Below are 25,782 nucleotides of genomic sequence, written 5' to 3'. Positions count from 1 at the left end.
CCCGTGAGTGTGTGGTGGGACAGTGTGGAGGGAGTTTCACACCGTGTCTGACCCCGGGAGTGTGTGATGGGACGGTGTGGAGGGAGCTTCACTCTTTGTGTGACCCCGGGAGTGTGTGATGGGACAGTGTCACTCTGTCCCTGTCTCGGAGGAGATGTGTTCTGTAATCTGTGTTCTCCGTGTGCTTGCTACTTTATTCAGCTTGAGGGCTTCCTGCTCACAATGCTCCCCGGAGGTGAGGTCACCTGACCAGAGTGTCCTGAATCCCAAAAAATAATTGCACTCTTACGCACAGTTCCGGAGCATTCTGTCTCCTGATACTTCATCACTTGCATGTTACAGGTAAGGTTAATAAATCCACCCACAGAACTGACTGTTCGAATGTTGTCACTTGATTGTCGTCAGACACTGAAGGTGGTTGTAGGGTTCTGTGGACAGTGTTAGTGGTTCTGTGCTGGGGTTACACTATGCCAGCAGAAATGATGGATAGCATCAGTCCAGGAGGGTGTGGGAGGCACTTGTCCGGTCCTGGGTCAGTGTGGGCTGTACCTGTCCAGTTCTGGGTGAGTGTGAGTCGTATCTGTGCTCTCTTGGGTTAGTGTGCGTGGTATCTGTCCTGTCCTGGGTCAGTGTGGGTGGTGCCTATTCTGTCCTGGGTCTGTGTGGGTGGTACATATCCAGTCCTGGGTGAGTGTGAGTCATATCTGTGCTCTCTTGGGTTAGTGTGCGTGGTATCTGTCCTGTCCTGGGTCAGTGTGGGTGGTTCCTGTCCACTCCTGGGTCAGTGGAGGGTGTGGGTCACATTATAGAGAGGTGTCCCACAATAGTCGGATTTATTGACACATGTGGTCTGGTCTGGGATGGTCAGCTCTGGCCTGGAGCCAATGTGCAGATCAGCGAGAAAGTGAAAAGGAACGAGGAAAGGCCCAGGCCCCCACAGGAGACACCAGAGGATCACAGACAGGGGGGCAGAGACAGCAAACAGAGAGAGAGGCAGGCAGGGGGACAGAGACAGACAGAGAGGGACAGACAGGCAGAGACAGAGAGGGACAGACAGAGCCAGAGAGGGACAGACAGGCAGACAGAGACAGAGAGAGTGTGTGATGGAAAGGACAGTGACAAAGGTGGAACATTTGGGAAGGTCAGGGGTTGAAGAGGCTGAGTGAGAAGATTGAGGATGGATTGAGAGGAGGGGAGAGTGGGACGGAGAAGGGTGCAGAAGGTTAGGGAGGTGGGTGGTGTGGAAGGATATGGAGGGAGATGGAAGAGGGAGGGTGAGAGGGGTGAGGGGAGCTGCCTCCTCCCATCCAGGTGTGAGTGTGTTGCTGATGATCACTGTTATGCCGGCCCTGTGTGCAGGCTTGTCACCAGATTCCTGGGATCGAAGACCCTTGCAATGTGCAGCAGAGAGCCGGAAGTATTGTCATACACGACCAGGATGAAGGGCTGGTTGACGTGGAACTCAAGGTTGAGCCGAGGGCTGGTAGGGTTGCTGAGGTCAGTGTCCTGCGTCCCCTTTTCATCCAGCAACAGGGAGGCTGTGTGGGTGATGCTGGAGATGGAGACGGGGATGGGGGAGAGCTTCTTCAGCACGGACGAGGTGTAGAGAGGACTCAGATCTGGACAGAGAAGGTACACATTGTCTTAGCTCCAAGCATTGTCCATAGTTTACCACCACGAACCCTCCTGTCCGACCGTGACGAGGGCGAGGCTTGTTCTGTGCAGGGGGGTACTGGGGCGAGGAGGTAGGGGGTAGGGAGGGGTGAGGTGGATGAGTACACTGGGCAGGGTAACACCCAGGGGCACTGATCCTCATTAAGGACCATCACCATGTGGGATAGAGGGGAGACTGAGAGTGGCGAGGGGGTGGTCACCGGGACAGTGGTAGGGATAGATTGATGGCGAGGAGAGGACAGAGGGGGGCAGGGAGGATAAGAATAGAGGGAGGGGACACGGGGAGGGTGAGAATGGAGGGAGGGGACACAGAGGGTGAGAATGGAGGGAGGGGACACGGGGAGGGGGAGATGTAGGAGTGACAATGATGGGAACAGAGGTTGACAGGGAGGGGCCGGAGGGTGAACAGTGGGTGGACGGAGGGGGCGGGGGAGGGGAGGGTGGCCGGAGGGTGAACAGTGGGTGGACGGAGGGGGCGGGGGAGGGTGGACGGAGGGGGCGGGGGAGGGGAGGGTGGACGGAGAGGGCGGGGGAGGGGAGAGTGGACGGAGGAGAGGGGAGGGTGGACGGAGGGTGGACGGAGGGGGCGGGGGAGGGGAGGGTGGACGGAAGGGGAGGGTGGACGGAGGGGAGGGTGGACGGAGGGGGCGGGGAAGGGGAGGGTGAACAGAGCGAGGTGGGGGTACGGTGGGAGAGCTGGGGGGGGTACGGTGGGAGAGCTGGGGGGGTACGGTGGGAGAGCTGGGGGGGGTACGGTGGGAGAACTTGGGGGGGGGTGGTTAGCCTGCACACTTACTCATGTCTGCCAGTACATTCTTCAGCTCCAGTCTGGAGTTAATTTTGAGCCTGGGGAGGGAGACACTGGCCCAGACCGGCTGGAGCTGGCTGACAAGGTCATGGACAAATACAGGGGTCAGGCTGTCCTCGATCCCGGTCATGTTGTACAGGGGGCCGCTGGGCAGGAAGACCAACAGGCTGACGTCACCCTGGTACGGGAACAGGCCGATCTGCAGGACGAGAAACAGAAGGTGTCTGGGCTTCACTACACTACGTCCGCACAGCCTGCTGTCAGAGACAACACCAGACGGAAGATCAGTGCGGGTCCCCCGCTGTCTGGGGCCCCTCAACACGCCTCCCAAAAAGTGAGGCTCCCTCAGCACTGGCCCCACAGAGTGAGGCTCCCTCAGAGTCCCGACGACCCACACCCCCACAACATTTGAGTGCGGGGGACACTGTGGACAATAGCAGAGACACAGTTGCCCAAAACCAAATACCGCCCCCACCATCTCCGAGGGCAGCGTGAATCTGGGACCAACCTTACAGCGCAACTCCGAATCGTAGCCGTAACGCATCGGGTAGTGTGGACTGGTCATCATTGGAATGTCCACCTCCTGCATGGATCCGGTCCGGAATGTCTGCAGATGCGTGTTGGCCGAGTTAAAGCTCGTCACCAGCTTCCCTGGAATTCAATAAAGCTGACGGGTAACTGTCAGGAGATGGTGGGGTGGTACCGGATCCCGGAAAGAGACAATACACCAGGGACTGTCCCTCAGGGAAGAGTCAGTACAACAAAGACTGTGCCCCCTCCCCATATCTCCTCCCTCCATTCTCGCCCTCCCCATGTCCCCCTCTCCCTCCCTCTCTCCCCACCAGATACAACCCCCAATCCCCCCTCTCCCCACCAGATACAATGCCCAGTTCTCCTCCCCCACCAGATACAACCCCCAATCCCCCCTCTCCCCATCAGATACAACCCCCAATCCCCCCCCTCACACCATATACAACCCCCAATCCCCCCCCTCACACCATATACAACCCCCAATCCTCCCTCTCACACCATATGCAACCCCCAATCACCCTTTCCCCACCAGATACAACCCCCAATCTCCCCTCTCCTCACAAGATACAACCCCCAATCCCTCCTTCCCCCCACCAGATACAACTCCAATCCCTCCTTCCCACCAGATACAACCCCCAATCCCCCTTCTCCCCGCACCAGATACAACCCCCAATTCCCCCTCCCTGTGCCAGATACAACCACCAATTCCCCCTCACACCCAGATACAACCCACAATCCCCCCTCTCCCCCCTCCCCCCACCAGATACAACCCCCAATCCCCCCTCACACCCAGATACAACCCCCAATCCCCCCTCTCGCCACCAGATACAACCCCCAATCCCCCCTCTCCCCCCTCCCCCCACCAGATACAACCCCCAATCCCCCTCACACCCAGATACAACCCCCAATCCCCCCTCTCCCCACCAGATACAACCCCAATCCCCCCTCTCCCCACCAGATACAACCCCAATCCCCCCTCTCCCCCACCAGATACAACCCCCAATCCCCCCTCTCCCCCACCAGATACAACCCCCAATACCCCATCACACCCAGATACAACCCCCAATCCCCCTTCTCCCCGCACCAGATACAACCCCCAATTCCCCCTCCCTGTGCCAGATACAACCACCAATTCCCCCTCACACCCAGATACAACCCACAATCCCCCCTCTCCCCCCTCCCCCCACCAGATACAACCCCCAATCCCCCCTCACACCCAGATACAACCCCCAATCCCCCCTCTCGCCACCAGATACAACCCCCAATCCCCCCTCTCCCCCCTCCCCCCACCAGATACAACCCTCAATCCCCCTCACACCCAGATACAACCCCCAATCCCCCCTCTCCCCACCAGATACAACCCCAATCCCCCCTCTCCCCACCAGATACAATCCCAATCCCCCCTCTCCCCTACCAGATACAACCCCCAATACCCCATCACACCCAGATACAACCCCCAATACCCCATCACACCCAGATACAACCCCCAATCCCCTCCCCCCACCAGATACAACCCCCAATCCCCCCTCTCCCCCACCAGATACAACCCCCAATCCCCCTCTCCACCACCAGATACAACCTCCAATCCCCCTCTTCCCACCAGATACAACCCCCAATCTCCCCTCTCCCCAACCAGATACAATCCCCAATCCCCCCTCCCCCCACCAGAAACACTCCCCAATCCTGCCTCCCCCCCACCAGATACAACCCCCAATCCCCCTCTCCCCACCAGATTCAACCCCCAATCCCCCTCCCCACACCAGATACAACCCCTAATCCTCTCTCTCCCCTACCAGATACAACCCCCAATCCCCCCTCTCCCCTACAAAATATAACCCCCAATCCCCCCTCACACCCAGATACAACCCCCAATCCCCCCTCCCCACCAGATACAACCCCCAATCCCCCACTCCCCACCAGATACAACCCCCAATCCCCCCTCTCCCCACCAGATACAACCCCCAATCCCCCCTCCCCCCACCCCCCACCAGATACAACCCCTAATCCCCCTCCCCCACCAGATACAACCCCCAATCCCCCCTCTCCCCCCACCAGATACAACCCCCAATCCCCCCTCTCCCCCCACCAGATACAACCCCCAATCCCCCCTCTCCCCCCACCAGATACAACCCCCAATCCCCCCCTCCCCCCACCAGATACAACCCCAATCCCCCATCCCCCTCTCCCTGCACCAGATACAACCCCCAATCCTTCTTCTCCCCACCAGATACAACCACCAATCCCCCCTCTCCCCCCACCAGATACAACCCCCAATCCCCCCTCTCCCCCCACCAGATACAACCCCCAATCCCCCCCTCCCCCCACCAGATACAACCCCCAATACTCCCTCTCCCCCCACCAGATACAACCCCCAATCCCCCCTCTCCCCCCACCAGATACAACCCCCAATCCCCCCTCTCTCCCCACCAGATACAACCCCAATCCCCCATCCCCCTCTCCCTGCACTAGATTCAACCCCCAATCCTTCTTCTCCCCACCAGATACAACCCCCAATCCCCCCTCTCCCCCCACCAGATACAAACCCCAATCCCCCCTCTCCCCCCACCAGATACAACCCCCAATCCCCCTCTCCCCCCACCAGATACAACCTCCAATCCCCCCTCTCCCCCCACCAGAAACAACCCCAAATACTCCCTCTCCCCCCACCAGATACAAACCCAATCCCCCCTCTCCCCCACCAGATACAACTCCAATCCGCCATCCCCCTCTCCCTGCACTAGATACAACCCCCAATCCCCCCTCTCCCTTCCAGATACAACCCCCAATCCCCCTCCTCCCTTCCAGATACAACCCCCAATCCCCCTCTCCCCCCACCAGATATAACCCCCAATCCCCCCTCTCCCCCACCAGATACAACCACCTATCCCCCCTCTCCCCCACCAGATACAACCCCCAATCCCCCCTCTCCCCCACCAGATACAACTCCCAATCCCCCCTCTCCCCCACTAGATACAACCCCCAATCCCCCCTCCCCCCACCAGATACAACCCCCAATCCCCCCTCTCCCCCCACCAGATACAACCCCAATCCCCCCTCTCCCCCACCAGATACAACCCCCAATCCCCCCTCTCCCCCACCAGATACAACCCCCTATCCCCCTCTCCCCCACCAGATACAACCCCCTATTCCCCTCTCCCCCCACCAGATACAACCCCCAATCCCCCCTCTCCCCCACCAGATACAACCCCCAATCCCCCTCTCCCCTACCAGATACAACCCCCAATCCCCCCTCTCCCCCCACCAGATACAACCCCCAATCCCCCTCTCCCCCCACCAGATACAACCCCCAATCCCCCCTCCCCCCACCAGATACTACCCCCAATCCCCCCACCAGATACAACCCCCAATCTCCCCTCTCCCCACCAGTTGCTGCCCCCGATTCGCTGGCAACGCTCCCCGTGTGACGTACCGCTGAAGTGTGCGGCGCTGAGCAGGAGCAGGCTGAGACCGTGTGGGATGGTGCTGATGGCCTGAGTGATGTGTCTGTCTGTCTGTGTTCTCACCCACTGGTTGATGTTCCGGATGTCCGCAGGTGTGTTCCCAGTGAGGGCCTTGGGTCGGGAGCCGTAGAACTGACTGACCTGATTCATGAAGGCAGCCCGCATCCTCAGCTCTGGGGCAAGGGGAACAGTGTGAGGGTCTCTGCTGACTGACACACTCTGGGTCACACTGTACTCAGTCTCTGACATACTTACACCATATCTCTCTCTCACACACACACACACAATATCTGTCTCTCTCTCTCTCTCTCTCTCTCTCTCACACACACACACAATATCTGTCTCTGTCTCTCTCTCTCACACACACACAATATCTGTCTCTGTCTCTCTCTCACACACACACACAATCTCTCTGACACACATACACATACTCATTCTCTCTCACACACTCACTCACACACAATATCTCTCACATTCATACACACACACACAATATCTCTCTCACACTCATATACACACACACACACACACAATATCTCTCTCTCACACACATACTCATTCTCTCACATACACTCACACACACTCATACACACACACACATACACAATCTCTCTCTCTAATACACACACACACACACACACACAATATCTCTCTCACACACACACACACGCGCGTGTAAACTCTTGTTTTCTTACTTTGCTTGCCGTATATGCGTGCAGCCGTTCTGAACTGCTTGGGCTGGGCACTGATCTCAGCCAGTAGGTCCTTGAACACGCGGTGCACATCCAGGTCCTGTAGTGATCCATAGTTCAGGGTTTGCTGCACCAGTTCCTTCACTCTGGAAAGGTCACCTGAGTAACAGAATAAAGAGGCAAGTTACGGGGAACCAGGCACATAGTCAATCCCCACCCCGGGGAGAGTTGATACATCAGGGACCAGACCTGGGAAGAGTCGGTACGTCAGGGACTGAACCCCGGGGAGAGTCGGTACATCACGGACTGAACCCCGGGGAGAGTCAGTACGTCACAGACTGAACCCCGGGGAGAGTCGTTACGTCAGGGACCGTACCCCGGGGAGAGTCGGTACATCACGGACTGTACCCTGGGGAGAGTCGGTACGTCAGGGACTGAACCCCGGGGAGAGTCAGTACGTCACAGACTGAACCCCGGGGAGAGTCGTTACGTCAGGGACCGTACCCCGGGGAGAGTCGGTACATCACGGACTGTACCCTGGGGAGAGTCGGTACGTCAGGGACTGAACCCCAGGGAGAGTCGGTACGTCGGGAACCGTACCCCGGGGAGAGTCGGTACATCATGGACTGTACCCCGGGGAGAGTCGGTACGTCGGGGACCGTACTCGGGGAGAGTCGGAAGCTTCGGGGACCAAGTTGGAGGAAGGCGAATTTCAACAGAATAGGCGACAGACACTACAGTACAAAACAGGCTCTTCAGCCCTCACTATTGCGTTCACCCTTCAATCCAGTCCCAAGATCAATCTAACCCTTCCCATCTACAGAGCCTCCATTTTGCTAACATCCATGTGTCTATCTATGAGTCTCTTAAATGTCTCTAATGTATCTGCCTCCACCCCCACCCTCAACAGTGTGTTTCACACATCAACCACCCTCTGTGTAAAAAAAACTCTGACATCCCCCCTATACTTTCCTCCACTTTAAAATTTGCCTCCTCATATTAGCCATTTTCAACCTGGGAAAAAGTCTCAGATTCTCCACTCGATCTGTGTCTCTTCTCACTTTCTACACCTCTCATCCTTCACTCCAGAGAGAAAAGCCCCAACTCACTCAACCTATCCATAAGACACCCTCTCTAATCCAGGCAGCATCCTGGTAAATCTCCTCTGCACCCTCTCTAAAGCTTCCACATCCTTCCTGTAATGAGGCAACCAGAACTGACAGTATTCCAAGTGTGGTTAACCAGGGTTTTATGGAGCTGCAACATTGCCTCATGGCTCTTCAACTCAATCCTCACACTAATGAAGGCCAACATACCGCATGCCTTCTTAACCACCCCATGAACGTGTGCAGCAATTTTGAGTGAGTATCACCATCCCTCCACCCAACTGCTGACAACCTGTCCTTTCCCTGTACTCTGCCTTCAAGTTTGACTTTCCAAAGAGAATCGCTTCACCCTTTTCTGGGTTGAACTCCATCCGCCACTTCTCAGCCCAACTCTGCAAGCTGTCAATCTATTACAACCTTCTAGACTATCCAGAAACTTCTTGTCATCTGTAAACTTACTAACCCATCACTGCACTTCCTCATCTAAGTTGGTTATAAAAATCATTAAGAGCAGGGGTCCCATGACAAAGCCCTGCAGAATATCACTGGTCACTGACCTCCAGTCAGAAATGCTCCATCTACAAGTCAATTGCCAATCAATGCAGCCACGTTTCCCTGGATCCCATGCCTCCTGAATGAGCCTTCCATGGAGAGCCTTATCAATCACCTTTCTAAAATCTACATAGACCGCATCCACTGCTCTACCTTCATCAATATGTTTTGTCACGTCTTCAAAGAATTTAATCAGTCTTCTCAGGCATGACCTGCCCCTCACAAAGCTGTGCCGACGACACTTCCCTAAACGCCCATAAATCCTGTCTCAAGAATTCTCTCCAATTGTTCACCCACCACTGATACAAGACTCAATGGTCTATAATTCCCAGTTTATCCTATCACCTCACATAAACAAAAGAATAACATTTGTCACCCTCCAGTCTTCTGGTACTATTCCTTGGCATAGCACCCTGCTACAGACGAGGCAAGAAGATTCTGATGTTGTTTTTGCAGGTAGAAGGGGTGATGTAGGTCCAAGCCCGGACAGTGTGGGACTTTGAGTGTGGCAGTGGAGGGGCGAGTGTTGTGAATACATGTCCAGAAGACACAGGAACAGAATCGAGCCATTCAGCCCATCGAGTCAGCTCTATCATTCCATCATGGCTGGTTTATCATCCCTCTCAACCCCATTCTCCCACCTCTCTCTCTAACTGTAGTGTTCTCATGCAGTGTGTCGAAACTCTGACTAAACACCAAGTTAAACCGGAGCCAATGAAGACAGAACCGTAGTAAGGTACTCCCCGCCTGACCTTTGTAAGGTCACTATAAACATGGTATCGAACTGTGGTCTCTAGTTCAGTCTTTAGGTAGAAGTAGAACAACCTCTGTAACTGGTCTCAGGTTTCCTTTTCAGGGGTTGTTGTAAAGATGTGAACCGGTTGACCGCCTGCTTCGTTTGGTAAGCGCTGGCGCGGTTCTCTGAACGGTAGTGGGGTGACCCAGTTGTTCGCTTCGTCTCTAAAGACCTTTGTGTCCATTATTTTTAAGAAGATGGCGTCTTCCACCGATGGAGCAAGTTTATTGTCGTTTTTCGTTTGAGCGAAGACTGACTGTCCCAGTGTCTTCTCAGTTACTTTACTATGCGCGTGCCTTTGTTGTGCTTCCTTGATACACGCAATACTTGTGAAGGGCTGAGAAATTGAATGGCGGCCTCTGTCTAGCACATTAGTCTTGAGCGTGTCAGCTGTCGGTTTGTGTACATTGCCAGGGCACACCTCTCCTATCACCATCCAGCCCAGATCCAGACGTTGGGCGAAGGGGGCGTTGTGTTGTCCATTGACCTGCTGCCTGACTTTATGCACCTTAAGAACGTCCCTTCCGAGTAGCAGGAGTATTTCTGCTTCCGGATCCATTTCCGGGATGTACTTGGCAATGTGATGGAGATGGGGCTGGTGTAGTGCTGCGCTTGGCGTTGGAATCTCGGATCGGTTATTTAAGATCTCACTGCACTCTAAGAGTGGAGGGAGACTGATGACAACTTTGCCATCCAGCAACTGGAACTGGAAGCCTTCTGCTTTCCTGCCGTATGTTTCTGCGATGCCAGAGCAAGTTCTGAGGTAGTATGGGAATGAATTACCCTTTACGTTGAACAAATCGAAGAACTCTGGTCTTGCTAGTGAGCGATTGCTCTGGTCGTCCAGAATTACATAGGCTTTGATGGCCTTGTCTCTGGCTCCCTTAGGGTATACCTTAGTGAGGCAGATCTTTGAGCATGAACGGCTCGACTGACCTGGACTGCAAACTTCTGTGCAGCTCGAGTTGATAATAGTTGTATCAGAGTGATGCTCTCCCTCCCCGCCATCCTCTTGTGGGAGCGGAGGAGCCTTGGCAGTTTGCGGTGACGGGCCGGGATGCATGGCTCCATCGTGATTAGTGCTGTTACATTCCGGGCACTTTGCGGGGAATGTACACTCTTTAGCGAGGTGGGAGGTAGAGGAACAACACTTAAAACATATTTTCTTTTCCTTGAGAAGGGCCCGTCTTTCGTCAAAGGGTTTGTTTCGAAACATTCTGCATTTTTGAAGGGGCGGGGTTTGTTGTGCAATGGACAATCCTTGCCAGGGTCATCGTTGATTGCGGAGTCTTCGGTTTTATGCACTGAGACTGGTTTATTGATGACAAAATTGTTCGAAATAGGTTTGACTGGGTTGGTGTGAGTTGTAGTGCTGCCTTGATTCATGAAGCGAGGGTCGTTTCGCCTCTTCGCCTCCTTGCACACAAACCTGCTAAAATACTCACAGTTCTCTTCCTTGTACTCTGAGCCAATAGACACCCACCTTTCCTGCAGCCCAAATGGAACTTTGTCCACAATTGGTCCAACTCCGGGTGAAGTATCCAGATTCGACAGGCCAGTTAAACAGCCGTCTTCTTTCGCACCTTGAATCTCCATGAGTAAATCTCCGAGTTCTCGTAATTTAGTGTGGTCCTTGGCTGACACCCTCGGAAAATTGTCCAGCCGTTGAAATAGCGCCCTCTCAATAATTTCAGTGGCCGCATAGCAGTCCCGCAGTCTTTCCCATGCTTTGTGTAAGGCTAGCTTGGGTTTCCTGACGTACAGTGAGCGAATGCGTTTCACCTGTTCACTTGATTCCTTTCCCAGCCATTTAGTCACAAGGTCCAACTCATGGGTTGCTGTGAGCTGAACTCCGCCGGTGGCACTGGTGAATGAGGAGTACCACGCATGGTAATTTTTAGGCTTATAGTCAAACTGGTACAGTCCCGAATTGACGAGGTCTCGTCGCGCTAAATACTGAATACTTGATCGCGAAGCCATGTTGAAACTCTGACTAAACACCAAGTTAAACCGGAGCCAACGAAGACAGAACCGTAGTAAGGTTAACCATTTACTGTTCACTCCTCCACATTAACATCGTATGGTGAAAACTGTTGATTAAAAAATACAAACATATACAGCGTCTGTTTCATTCTGGAGACCAGGCGTGCTCTCTTCTTTCAGCGAGCGTCTCCGGCCGCCCCGAGTAGCGGGCGAGGGGGGTCCCGTCAAACCGCCGCCGGGCCTGAGCCCACCCGGGTTGAAACTGAAAAGCCGACACGCGCGCCACCCGAACCGCCGCTTCCTTAACAGAAACCGCGTTAATATTTTTACTTCAAATACTTTCATAGGAACTTACGGCGTTGCTTCTACACTGTTTCTTTGTGGGTGGAGACGGAGCTCCTCACGATCACGCCGCACGCATGGCTCCCGCCTTCACACCTTCCCGAACCGAGAGGCGGCAAAACCGGAGGTGGCGTCATCGCATGCCGCGATATACCACAGACAATGAGTTCATCTTTTGTTATACTGTAACTTAATTATCAACCTTTATCTAGAAAATAGTTACAAACAAATCATTTAAAACGTAGACCCAACAAAGTCAAATAAATGCCTTAAAGGGCAACACAGTAACCTTTGACATTAATCAACAACTTTAAAATATATCCAATGACTTGACCTCCACGCCAATGAAATTTCACAGTTCACCACCTCTGGCTAAAGAAATTCCTCCTCATCCCTGTTCTAAAGGGACGTCCTTGTACTCTGAGGCTGTGCCCTCCAGTCCTAGACTCTCCCATTATTGAAACCATCCTCCCCATGTCCACTCTACCTAGACCTTTCAATATTCAGTAGTTTTCCATCAGATCCCCCTCATTCTTCTAAATTCCAGTGTATAGGTCCAGAGTCATCAAACGCTCCTCATACGTAAACTCCTTCATTCCTGGAATCTTTCTCGTGAACTTACTCTGGACTCTCTCCAATGCCAGCACATCCTTTCTTAGATATTAGGCCCAAAACTGCTCACAATATTCCTAATGTGTTTTGACAAATGCCTTATAAAACCTCAGCATTACATCTTTGCTTTTATATTCTAGTTGTTTTGAAATGAATACTAACATTGCACTTGCAATATCCCCGGTGAAGTGGTGACAGCATCACCCTTGGGACTTGATCTGCTCTTGGGGAATGAGACAGGACAGGTGACAGAGGTGTATGAAGGGAGAACTTTGCATCTAGTGATCTAATGCCATTAGTTCAAGGTAATTGTGGAAAAGGACAGGTCTGGTCCTTGGGTTGAGATTCTAAATTGAGAATTTTGATGGTATCAGAAATGATCTGGCAAATGTCGACTGGGACAGGTTGTTTTCTGGTAAAGGTGTACGTGGTAAGTGGCGTGCCTTCAAAAGTGAAATTTTGGGAGTACAGAGGTGTTCCTGTCAGAATAAAAGAAAGGGTAACCGGTTTAGGAAACCATGGTTTTTGAGAGATATTGTTAAGAAAAAGAAGAAGGTACATAGCAGGTATAGGCAGACAGGAACAAATGAGATATTTGAGGAGTATAAGAAATGCAAGAGAACACTTAAGAAGGAAATCAGGATGGCTAAAAGGCGGCATGAGGTTCTGGCAGACAAGGTGAAGGAGAATCACAATGGCTTCTACAGATATATCAAGAGCAAAGAGATAGCAAAGGACGTTGGACTGGACATTGGCTTTGTGGGAGAAGCCAGAGAGGGTAGTCTGACTGGAGAGAGGCCTCCAAGATTGGGGGTGTAGTGGACAGTATGGAAGACTCTCAAAGCTTTCAGTGGGACATGATCCAGCTAGAAAAATGGACTGAAACACGGCAGATGATATTTAATACAGACAAGTATGAGGTGCTGCACTTTGGGCAGGAGGACACTGAGGACAGCAGTGGAACAGAGGAATCTGGGAATACAGATCCATAACTCCTTGAAAGTGGAGTCACAGGTAGAATCGTAAAGAGGGCTATTGGCACATTGATCTTCATAAATCAAAGTACTCAGTACAGGAGCTGGGATGTTATGTTGAAGTTGTATAAGACATTGGTGAGGCCTAATTTTTGGAGTATAGGATGTAGTTCTGGTTACCTAACTACAGGAAAGATGTAAATAAGATTGAAAGAGTGCAGAGAAAGTTTACAAGGATGTTGCTGGGCTTCAAGGACATGAGCTATATGGAAAGATTGAATAGGTTAGGAGTTTATTCCTTAGAACGTTGGAGAATGAGAGGAGATTTGATAGAGGTATACAAAATTATGTGGGGTTGAGATAGGGTAAATGCAAGCAGGCTTTTTCCCAGTAAGGTTGGGTGGGGACTACAACCAAAGGTCATGAGTTGGGGGTGAAAGGTGAAATGTTTAATGGGAACATGAGGGGGATCTTTTTTGCTCAGAGGGTGGTGAGAGTGGAACGAGTTGCCAGTGCAGGTGGTGGATATGGGTTCAACATCAACATTTAAGAAAAATTTGGATAGGTACATGGATGGGAGGGTATGGAGAGTTATGGTCTGGGTGCAGGTTGATGAAACGAGGCAGATTACTAGGTCAGGTGAGATGGGCCGAAGGGCCTGTTTCTGTTTCTGTACTGCAGTGTTCTACGACCGTATAACTACAACCCCCAGATGTACTGCTGTCAGCAGAGATGATGTGAGTCTCTGTCTCTGGCCTTCCTCTGAGTCAGTTCCCCTGGACTCCACAATTCACTCACATGCTGCCCACCCCTGTGGGACAGGTCAGAACCTGGGGGGGGGGGCAGGTGGATGCTGGTCACTGGTAGGGAGGGATAGGAGAGTGCTGCCCCTCCCCAGCTCAGGGATTTGAGACCCTTCTCCCCTCACCGCAGGGGAAGGGCCCTCAGCAAGAGGCAGTCCTGTGGAGACCAGAGTTTACTTCCTCACCAAGTGACAGTGCAGACAGGCTCGAGGCCACACTCAGGGGAGACAGGAAGACGTTGGCTCTGGGATCCGAGTTGGCCACCAGCCGGTAAAGATCGTAGCCAAATTCAGAGATGGAATAGGCAAGTCTCTGAACTGGCGTTCCCAGAATCTCCTCCTCCACTTCCTCCTCGATGGCCAGATCCGGGAGCATGGTCTCCTCCTCGAACGGCTCCTGCAAACGTTTAACACATCAAGGCTTTGGTCCCGAGGAGCATAACGAATGCAGAATGTGTCTCCTACTTTGGATTACTGCACAGGTCAAACATAGGATGAACCAGTCAAGTTATCCATCATCAGGTCGGAGATGAATTAAACAAAGGTACACAAATGAGTTTCTGGATGAGCGTGTTGAGGAACAAGTGGCAAAAGTCTAATTAGGATCCAGTTGTGAGTAATGGAACATAGAATGTAAGAAACCTACCTCAAATAACGTTGTAGGTCCATAACGCCCTGGTTCAACCACACTTGGACTGTGTTCAGTTCTGCTCGCCTCGTTATCGGAAGGATGTGGAAGCTTAGAGAGGGTGCAGAGCAGATTTAACAGGGTGCTGTCTGGGCTACATGAGGGAAGGTTGGGCAAGCGTAGGCTTTTCTCGGTGTACGAGGGCCTGCACTGTCTGCACTATTCTATGTTCTATGTATTTTGATGTCTTGTGTTATGTAACACCAGTGGCCATCAGATGGAGTGGTTTGACAGGGGGAGACGGTCACGTGTAGGGGCAAAAAATTGCAGCTTACCAATGTGAGGTACTCCTCTTGACTGGAGCCAAGTGGGATGGCTCCCAGAAACGCCAACACAACCAGCACCCTCATCACGTCTTCAGATCTGAGGAGAGTGATGAGAGACGGACATCAGATTCCCCCTGAGGGTGGCCAGGCACACCAGGACCCCGAGGCCTAATCACTAGCTCAGTACAGCAACACTATGTCCACTTTGATCTACAGTGACCTGTGTTGTTTAAGTTCTAGCTATGTTTTTCCTTGTAAAAATTGTCCCTAATTTCTGTGTATTTTATGGGTTTTTTTGTGAATGCTGCTTGCCTGATGCGATTTGCCTGTGATGCTGCCGCCAGTGAAGTTTTTTATTGCACCTGTGCAGACATGGACTTGCCTAGATGACAATAAACTTGGCTTTGACTGGAGAAGCAGCATTGTCGACCTGCAGGAGATCAAGCAGCAGGGACTTGGTAACATAACCTCGGCCGAGGCCATGGGGCAGAACTGAGGGAGTGTTGGCTGAGAGATTGACTCTGTCTGCTATCGGACAGAGGTTAAAAAAGATCTGTGTCTGTGTTTATAGCAGAGTGCAGGTCTCCCCCAGTGTCCTGGGACAGTGTTTGTGTCTGAACCCGAAACTATCTTTCAGAACTGAAATATTGACTGTTTCCATCTCTGCAGATTGCACTTGATCTGGTGAAGATTCCGGAATTTCCACAGCTGTTTGTGGATTTTCCTGAGCATCATTTGTGCTGTAACTGGAGTTTATTATGGTACAACAGTAATGACGTTTTCATTCACTGGGAAGTCCTGGAGTGGTACAAGGTGCTAGTGAAAGGCAGTTCAGTGTACAGTCACTTCACGACCCCTCACAAAACTGCCCCACCTTTTGCTAACCTGCCTGACCCCTGCTAACTACCCAACACTACCTAACTACCCCACTTCCCCATGGAGAGCCTCACTCCCAGCTCCCTCTCTCCTATTCTGGGCTGTTTTCCTGAACACTAACACTTGAATTGCCCCTGCTGCCTGGTTGGTTTCATCAGAAGAGCTTTGGCTGATGGAACAACAGCCAGTCCTGGGACTGGACCATGATGGGAGGCACCATAGTGTAGTGGTTAGTGTGACACTTTACAGTGCCAGTAACCAGGGTTCAATTCCTGCCACTGTCTCTAAGGAGTTTGTACGTTCTCCCCAGGACTGTGTGGGTCTCCTCCGGGTGCTCTGGTTTCCTCCCACACCCCAAAGAGTTAGGGTTAGGGTTGGTGAGTTGTGGGGATGCTATGTTAACACCGGAAGCTTGGCGAACCTTGTGGGCTGCCCCTAGCACATTCGCGACTGTGTTGGTCATTGACACAAACCACACATTTCACTGTGCGTTTCGAAGTTCATGTGACAAGTAAAGGTAATGTTTATTCTTTCTTCCTTCCTGTTGCCAGCAGGGCCGATGCAGCTTTTAACCCTTGTGCAGCCTTGGAGGCACGAGAGAGAGATCCCAGTACACAACGATCCCAGATCTCCACAGTGGTGTCAGTGATGAAGAGGTGGAAGGTAAACATTGTGTGCTGGACTTTGAGAGAACCTGGTTGCACAGCCTGTATGTCTCAGGTCATATTTACCAAAAGCGGGAGACTCACTGCTGGCTCACTCCCCCTGGCTCAGGGGCATCAGGAGATTACAGAAACAGACTGATAAAATATTTTCCTGTGGGCTGGGAGAGGACAACGAGCGAACAGTCAGTGAGACCTACGTGTGCTGTAACTTCTGAGTGTCCTCTTCAATGTATCGCCTTCCAGTTTCTTACCTCATCCCCCTTACCTCCCACCCACCTGGTCTCACCTATCACCTGCCAGCCCCTCCCCTCCCCTCACCTTCTTATTCTGCTGTCAGCTTCCTTCCTTTCCAGTCCTAACCAAGGGCCACGGCATGAAATGTCAATCGTTTATTTCCCTCTGTAGATGTGCCTGACCTGCTGAGTTCCTCCAGCATTTTGTGTGTGTTGCTCTGGATTTCCAGCATCTGCAGCATCTCCTGTGTTTATGCCTGACTGATTCCCCCTGATGTCCACAGCTGGCAGGGACAAGTGAGCTGTTCACCACTGCAACAGATGCCCTCACTTACCTTGGACCTGTGTGGTGATCACCTACAATTCTACTCAGTCCTATTGCATAACATTCAATGCTAATCACTTTCCCAATTAATGTACTCTGCATAATCCTAATGGAACCCACCCCTTCCCATTCACTCCCAGTCTACAGTCCCAATGAACCCCACCCCTTCCCATTCACTCCCAGTCCACAGTCCCAATGAACCCCACCCCTTCCCATTCACTCCCAGTCCACAGTCCCAATGAACCCCACCCCTTCCCATTCACTCCCAGTCCACAGTCCCAATGAACCCCACCCCTTCCCATTCACTCCCAGTCCACAGTCCCAATGAACCCCACCCCTTCCCATTCACTCCCAGTCTACAGTCCCAATGAACCCCACCCCTTCCCATTCACTCCCAGTCTACAGTCCCAATGAATCCCACCCCTTCCCATTCACTCCCAGTCCACAGTCCCAATGAACCCCACCCCTTCCCATTCACTCCCAGTCCACAGTCCCAATGAACCCCACCCCTTCCCATTCACTCCCAGTGTACAGTCCCAATGAACCCCACCCCTTCCCATTCACTTCCAGTCCACAGTCCCAATGAACCTCACCCCATCCCATTCACTCCCAGTCTACAGTCCCAATGAACCCCACCCCATCCCATTCACTTCCAGTCTACAGTCCCAATGAACCCCACCCCTTCCCATTCACTCCCAGTCCACAGTCCCAATGAACCCCACCCCTTCCCATTCACTCCCAGTCTACAGTCCCAATGAACCCCACCCCTTCCCATTCACTCCCAGTCCACAGTCCCAATGAACCCCACCCCTTCCCATTCACTCCCAGTCCACAGTCCCAATGAACCCCACCCCTTCCCATTCACTCCCAGTCCACAGTCCCAATGAACCCCACCCCTTCCCATTCACTCCCAGTCCACAGTCCCAATGAACCCCACCCCTTCCCATTCACTCCCAGTCCACAGTCCCAATGAACCCCACCCCATCCCATTCACTCCCAGTCTACAGTCCCAATGAACCCCACCCCTTCCCATTCACTCCCAGTCTACAGTCCCAATGAACCCCACCCCTTCCCATTCACTCCCAGTCCAGTCCCAATGAACCCCACCCCTTCCCATTCACTCCCAGTCCACAGTCCCAATGAACCCCACCCCTTCCCATTCACTCCCAGTCTACAGTCCCAATGAACCCCACCCCTTCCCATTCACTCCCAGTCCACAGTCCCAATGAACCCCACCCCTTCCCTTTCACTCCCAGTCTACAGTCCCAATGAACCCCACCCCTTCCCATTCACTCCCAGTCTACAGTCCCAATGAACCCCACCCCTTCCCATTCACTCCCAGTCCACAGTCCCAATGAACCCCACCCCTTCCCATTCACTTCTAGTCTACAGTCCCAATGAACCCCACCCCTTCCCATTCACTCCCAGTGGGACTCCACCGCTTTCCATTCACTCCCAGTCCACATTCCCAATGTGACTCACTCGTTCCCATTCACTCCCAGTACATATCGTCAATGGGATCCCACCCCTTCCCTTTCACTCCCAGTCTATAACCAGTGCTCCTGACCCTCTCCCCTCACTCACATTGTACACAATCCCAATGGGACCCACCCCTTCCCATTCGCTCCTTGTCCACACTGCCAGTGGACCCACCCCTTCCCATTCACTCCCAGTTGACACTCTGAATGGGCCAAATTGCCTTCCAATTCACTCCTAATGGACGTGACCCATTCCCATTCACTCCTGGTCCATATTCCTAATGGATCTGACCATCTCGCACACACTCCCATTGGACACTTTCTGTTTGGTCAATATACACTCTCTCTAGTAATCATCTCAGTTCTTTGGACTAAATCCCTTCAACCGATGTGTCTTTCCTTTGAGGCAGTCTAGTTTATCCCTCTGTATGAGGGGTGGTCAGTGTCTGTTGGGTGGATGGAATTATGAGGTTTGGGATACCACACTGGCAGGTCTGTAATCAGAGGACAGTCTGGCCAAGGACAGCTTTACTGAGGCTGGCTGATTTATAACCACCTTCTGCTGGTTTTGTGGTTACTGTAATTTTGTATGTATACTCATTTAATTCCTTTAACTTAAAATTCCCCAGTGGGATCTGAGCTCTCCTCTCTAGATCCAAGACCCAATAAATTAACCCTGTAAAGGGTGGGCAGTTTCAAGTTCCTGGGTGTCAACATCTCTGAAGATCTATCCTGGGCCCAGCCATGACAAAAAGAAGGCATGACCATAAGACCATAAGCCATAGGAAAAGAATTAGGCCATTCAGCCCATCAAGTCTGTTCAGCCATTCCATCTTGGCTGATCCCAGATCTCACTCAACCCCATACACCTGCCTTCTTGCCATATTCTTGAATGCCCTGATTGATCAGGAAACTATCAACTTCCTCTTTAAATATACCCACGGACTTGGTCTCCGCCGCAGTCTGTGGCAGAGCGTTCCACAGATTCACTACTCTCTGGCTAAAAAATAAATCCTTCTTACTTTTGTTTAAAAAGGCTGTTCCTCAAATTTAAGGCTGTGCCCTCTAGTTCTGGATACACCCACCATAGGAAACATCCTCTCCACATCCACCCTATCTAGTCCTTTCAACATTCTGTAGGTTTCAATGAAATTCCCTGCATTCTTCCAAATTCCAGTGAGTACGGGCCCAAAGCTGCAAACGCTTCTCATATGTTAACCCTTTCATTCCTGGAATCATCCTCAGGAACCTCCTCTGGGCTCTCCAACGACATCCTTTCTAAGACATGGGGCCCAAAACTGATGACAATACTGCAAGTGCAGCCTGAATAGTGTCTTATAGAGCTTCATCATTATCTCCTTGTTCTTACATTCTATTCCCCTTGAAATAAATGCCAACATTGCATTTCCCTCCTTTACCACAGACTCAATGAGTCTTGCACAAGAACTCCCAAGTGCATCTGCACCTCTGATGTTTGAACCTTCTCCCCATTTAGATAATAGTCTGCACTATTGTTCCTTTTACCAAAATGCATTATCATACATTTCCCAACACTGTATTCTATCTGCCACTTTTTGGCCCATTCTTCCAATTTGTCTAAGTCCTGCTGCAATCTTACTGCTTCCTCAGCACAACCTACCCCTCCACCTGTCTTCATATCATCAGCAAACTTTGCCGCAAAACCATCAATTGCATTATCCAAATCACTGACAAATAATGTGAAAAATAGTGGTCCCAATACTGACCCCTGAGGAACACCACCTGTCACTGGCAGTTAACCGGAAAATGTCCCCTTTATTCCCACTCACTGCCTCCTGCCTGTCAGCCATTCCTCTATCCATGCCAGTCTATTTCTTGTAACGCCATAGGACTTTTATCTTTTTAAGCAGCCTCATGTATGACAGCTTATCAAATGTCTTCTGAAAATCCAAGTAAGTGACATCTACTGCCTCTCCTTTGTCCACCCTGTTTGTTACTTCCTCGAAGAAATCTAACAGATTTATCAGGCAAGATTTCCCTTCACAGAAACTATGCTGACTTTGACTTATTTTATCATTAGTCTCAAAGTACCCCGAATCCTCATCCTTAATAATGGACTCCAGCACTTTCCCAACCACTGAGATTACAAATCCGGTTTATTATCACCAGCATGTGTCACGAAATTTAACTTAGCAGCAGCAGTTCAATGCAATTTGTAATACAGTATAGAAGAAGAAAAAAATAATAAGTACACCAATTACAGTGTATGTATATTGAATAGATTAAAAATTGTGCAAAAAACAGAAATAATATATATTAAAAAGTGAGGGAGTGTCCAAGGGTTCAATGTCCATTTAGGAATCGGATGGCAGAGGGGAAGAAGCTGTTCCTGAATCACTGAGTGTGTGTCTTCAGGCTTCTGTATCTCCTACCTGATAGTAACAGTGAGAAAAGGGCATGCCCTGGGTGCTGGAGGTCCTTAATAATGGACACTGCCTTTCTGAGACACCACTCCCTGAAGATGTCCTGGGTACTTTGTAGGCTAGTACCCAAGATGGAGCTGACTAAATTTACAAACCTCTGCGGCTTCTTCCAGTCCTGTGCAGTAGCCCCTCCATACCAGATGGTGATGCAGCCTGTCAGAATGCTCTCCACAGTACAACTATAGAAGTTTCTGAGTGTTTTTGCTGACATACCAAATCTCTTCAAACTCCTAATGAAGTAGAATTGCTGTCTTGCCTTCTTTATAACTGCAGCGATATGTTGGGACCAGGTTAGCTCCTCAGAGATCTTGACACCCAGGAACTTGAAGCTGCTCACCCTCTCCACTTCTGATCCCTCTGTGAGGATTGGTATGTGTTCCTTCAGTTAGGTTAGGCTAATTGGCCTATAATTTCCTTTGTTTTGCCTTCCTCCCTTCTTAAAGAGTGGATTGACATTTGCAATCTTCCAGTCCTCCAGGACCGTGCCAAAATCAAGTGATTCTTGAAAGATTATGACCAATGCATCTGTTATCTCTTCAGCAACCTCTCTCAAGGACTCTCACGACAGCGGCTCTATTTCATTAAGAGTTTGAAGAGACTCGGTATGTCATCAAGGACTTTCAAAAATGTCTACAGATTTACTGTGGCAAGAATTCCAACTGGTTGCATCACCATCTGGTGTGGAGGGGCCACTGCACAGGATTGGAAAAAGCTGCAGAAAGTTGTAAACTCAACCAGCCCCGTCATGGACACCAGCCTCCCCAGCACTGAGGAAATCTCCAAAAAGCAATGAGTCAAAAAGCGATGAAGGACCCCCATCACCCAGGACATGCCCACTTCTCATTGCTACCATCAGAAAGAGGTACAGGAGCCTGAAGACCCATATTCAATGATTCAGGAACAGCTTTTTCCCCTCTGCCATCAGATTTCTGAATAGACGATGAACTCATGAACATGACCTCACTTTTTTGGCTCTCTTTTCACTCTACTTATTTAATTATATAAACATATCCATATTTACAGTGGATTCCAGTTAACTGGGACACATTGGGACCAGTGCATTTTGGTCCAATTCAGTGGCTGACCCAATTAGCTAAAGTTTCATGGAACTAGTTAAAAAGGTATAAAAAAAGACAAACTACTGTTTAACTGAATAACTAATTAAGTACTTAAATGAAATACAGAACAAATTAGAACACTACCAGTACCACGGTTGATGTGTCCATCGTATCCAATGATGACAGGAAACCTATGCAGGAGAATTTCTGGTGGAAAAGCTGTTGCATTGGGACGATCCACTCTCTCAACTTCGGAGGTCCGGGTCCAACGGGACGAGTAGTCATCAGAACTTGTGTCTTCCTTGGTTGCAGTAGATGACCATGACACCTTCCTTGTTGTGTCCTTTGCTCTCCACAGAACATAGAACCACCTTCCTGGCCATTGGATCTCACTGTAGGTCTCACCCGCTTGTCCGCTGGAGCTGATGTTGTGTGCTCGGACAGGCATGTCCCTATCTCACCAGGGTATGAGGTCCCTCAGCTACCCTCACCCGGTCTAGCCTGCCTGTCAGAGCAGTGTACCAGGGTGTGGCCGCTGTCACATGCAAAAAGTTACTTGGAGCGACGGGAGAGAGCTGAGTGTCCAGTGGGGACCAAAGATAACATTCAGAATGATTGTCCATACCTTCAAATTCTTCATAGTACCTAACTTGTTGAAGTAGTGAAGTAGTTTCATTTTCACTCCCGACTCTTTCTCACATCTCCAAGCCTGAATGCTTGAAACCACAGTGAGCAAAACCGTTCTGAATTGTCTTACTGCTTGTTTCTTGCCAACTATCAGTGACAAAAATCACTGTTTTCTGACCACAAACACATGCTATTTAAGAACTGTTCTCTCTAAGTCCATTGTAGTGCATGCACAACTAAGGCTAGTAAGTTTTATGAAATTTCTCACTATATATATATTTCTTATTGTGATTTATAGTATCTTTATGTTGTGCACCGTAATGCTACCACTAAACAACAAACTTCGCGACATATGTTGGTGATATTAAACTTGATTCTGAACACACCCAGTGACTAAGCTAGCTTGTTACATTCAGAAAACAGCTGATCTAAGATCTCCTCATGCAACTGGAGTGGAAAACCTTCCAACATGAAGGGTCACTTCAGCCAGTCCAGCTGGATCTGAACTCTCCTCTGCTGATCTGTGTGAATTAATGCCCTGCCTGAGCACCCTGAATCTGAGAGATGATGGTAATTTCGATCACAGTGCCTAGACCATTCCACCTTGCACCTTCAGACAATTAATCAAACTTCAACCTTCCAATCAGAAACGGTCACCTCATTGCCCAAGTTCAAAGTATTATTATTATTAAAGTACCTCTAAGTCACATTCACTAACCGGAATTCATTTTCTTGCACGCATTCACAGTACCAATGAAAAAAACTACACACAAAGACAGACAAACGGCCAACGTGCTATGATAAACTATGTAACGCAGATAGATAGATGGAGAATACTGAGAGTCAGTTGTCAAGTCCTCGAAAGTGAGTCCATGTGTGTGGAATCAGCTCAGAGTTGCGGTGAGTGAGTTACCCGCTCCGGTTCAGGAGCCTGATGGTTGTCCGGTAATAACTGTTCCTGGCCTGCTGGTGTGGGACCTAAAGCTCCCGTACCTCCCGCCCGAGGGCAGCGACTAACCGAGTCGCACCCTGCCGAGCTCTCGGTACTACCTGCCCGGACACTGCTGCAAACGTGCCCCCGAACAGCGCGCTCGAACACTCTGTCTCTGTCACTGTCGGTTTTCAGTGTTGGTCATCTAGCGGTCCGCCTAACGATGGCTTTCACAAACTTTGAATCCCGCTCCGACTTCGAGGGCATCTTTATCTCTCCGGCAACACTGAAAACCGACAGTGACAGAGACAGAGTGTTCGAGCGCGCTGTTCGGGGGCACGTTTGCAGCAGTGTCCGGGCAGGTAGTACCGAGGGCTCGGCAGGGTGCGACTCGGTTAGTCGCTGCCCTCGGGCGGGAGGTACGGGAGCTTTAGGTCCCACACCAGCAGCGGCCAGTGTCGGGGCTCCTGGTCTGAGACCAGCCGTTCAGTCCGTTCATCGGCTTACCTGTCTCCCCAGACACAGACTCTCGCGAAGCGAAGCGAGCCGCTCCTAGCGCCCGGGTTTACCCTCCCCTTTCGCCTCGATCGATATCTGCCGTGACGTGACGTGAACACCTCCGCCTCAGCTGAACCAACTCAGTACGGCCGGACTGCAGACAGCAACGTGGCTGAGAAAGTGATTGCTCCACAGGGGTCCCGGCTAAAAATAACTCGGCTTCCTGTCCACGCAGGCACAGTCGTTCTAGCAGGGAAGGCTCGGGGAAACTGCTGGGACTGGATGATAAACCGCTCCCACCTCCCATCAGACCATGATACGCCAAGACCAAAGCACTAGGCGGAGAGTAAAGCCATTCGGCCCGGCGAGTCTCCTTCTATCACGCCTCATTTATTACCCCTCTCAACCCCATTCTCTCGCCTTCTCCCTGTAACCTAATCGAGAACCTATCAACCTCCACTTTAAATATGCCCACTGATTTGGCCTCCACAACGTCTATGGCAATGAATTCCACAAGTTCACCACCTCATCTCTGACCTCCTTTGGATTCTGAGGTTGTGCCACTGGTCCTAGATTCCCCTACTATGGGAAACATCCTTTCCACATCCACCCTGTCCAGGTTTTTCACTGAGATCCTCCCCATTCTTCCAAACTCCACCGTGTACAGCCGTCAAATGTGGCTCCGAAGTTAACCCTTTCGTTCCCAGGATCTATAACCACCCATAGCCCCTCTCTAATGCAAGCATATCTTTTCTTAAATAAGGAGCCCAAAACTGCTCACAATACTCCAAGTGTGGTCTGATCAATGCCTTATAAACCCTCATTATTATACCCTTGCTTTTATATTCTAGTCCCCTTGAAAGGAATTCTAACATTACAACACACACAAATTGTTGGAGGAATTCAGCAGGTCAGGCAGCATCAACGGAGAGAAGTAAACAGTTAACATTTTGTGTTCTTGGCCCAAAAATCGCATATCAACTGTTTATTCCTGTCCGTAGATGCTACCTGACCTACTGAATTCCTCCAGCATTTTGTGTGTGGTTGCTCTGGATTTCCAGCGTCTGCAGAATCTCCTGTGTTTGTGATTCCAGCATTGTTTTTACCTTCCTAACCCAATTCAACCTACAAGTTAACCTTTAGGGAATCCTGAACTGGGACTCCCAAGTCCCTTGACACCTCCAATTTCTGAATTTTCTTCCCATTTAGAAAAATTCTGCAGCTTTAATCCTTCTTCCAAAGTGAATTTCCCTTCACTTCCTTGTGCTCGATTGCATCTGCCACTTCTTTGCCCAGTCTCCCAACAGTCTCCATCTCCTACGGAGTCTCAGAGCACCACAGA

The 25,782-nt window shown here is 50.9% G+C and overlaps 1 protein-coding gene across 1 annotated transcript; it reads right to left on the bottom strand.

Annotated features, from left to right (window-relative positions):
* Positions 1-24,662, bottom strand: serpinf1 (serpin peptidase inhibitor, clade F (alpha-2 antiplasmin, pigment epithelium derived factor), member 1). The gene is made up of 8 exons (XM_072243511.1): positions 24,450-24,662; positions 15,297-15,384; positions 14,520-14,730; positions 7,170-7,325; positions 6,444-6,647; positions 2,991-3,133; positions 2,471-2,681; positions 1-1,619 (listed from the first exon to the last, which is right to left on the bottom strand). The coding sequence occupies exons 2-8, from the start codon at positions 15,369-15,371 to the stop codon at positions 1,339-1,341; spliced, it is 1,281 nt and encodes a 426-aa protein (XP_072099612.1). The 5' UTR covers positions 15,372-15,384; positions 24,450-24,662; the 3' UTR covers positions 1-1,338.
* Positions 24,663-25,782: the final 1,120 nt, after the last annotated feature.

This window comes from Mobula birostris, chromosome 25 (genome assembly GCF_030028105.1).
Source record: "Mobula birostris isolate sMobBir1 chromosome 25, sMobBir1.hap1, whole genome shotgun sequence".
Taxonomy (NCBI): domain Eukaryota; kingdom Metazoa; phylum Chordata; class Chondrichthyes; order Myliobatiformes; family Myliobatidae; genus Mobula; species Mobula birostris.
This window is presented reverse-complemented; position numbering and strand designations above follow the sequence as displayed.

Coding starts and splice junctions, on each gene's coding strand:
- serpinf1 (XM_072243511.1), bottom strand. CDS start 15,371: ATGAGGGTGCTGGTTGTGTTGGCGTTTCTGGGAGCCATCCCACTTGGC. Junction 6,648..7,169: donor ACGCATATACGGCAAGCAAA/GTAAGAAAACAA, acceptor CCCTTGCCCCAG/AGCTGAGGATGCGGGCTGCC. Junction 2,682..2,990: donor ATTCGGAGTTGCGCTGTAAG/GTTGGTCCCAGA, acceptor CTCGTCCTGCAG/ATCGGCCTGTTCCCGTACCA.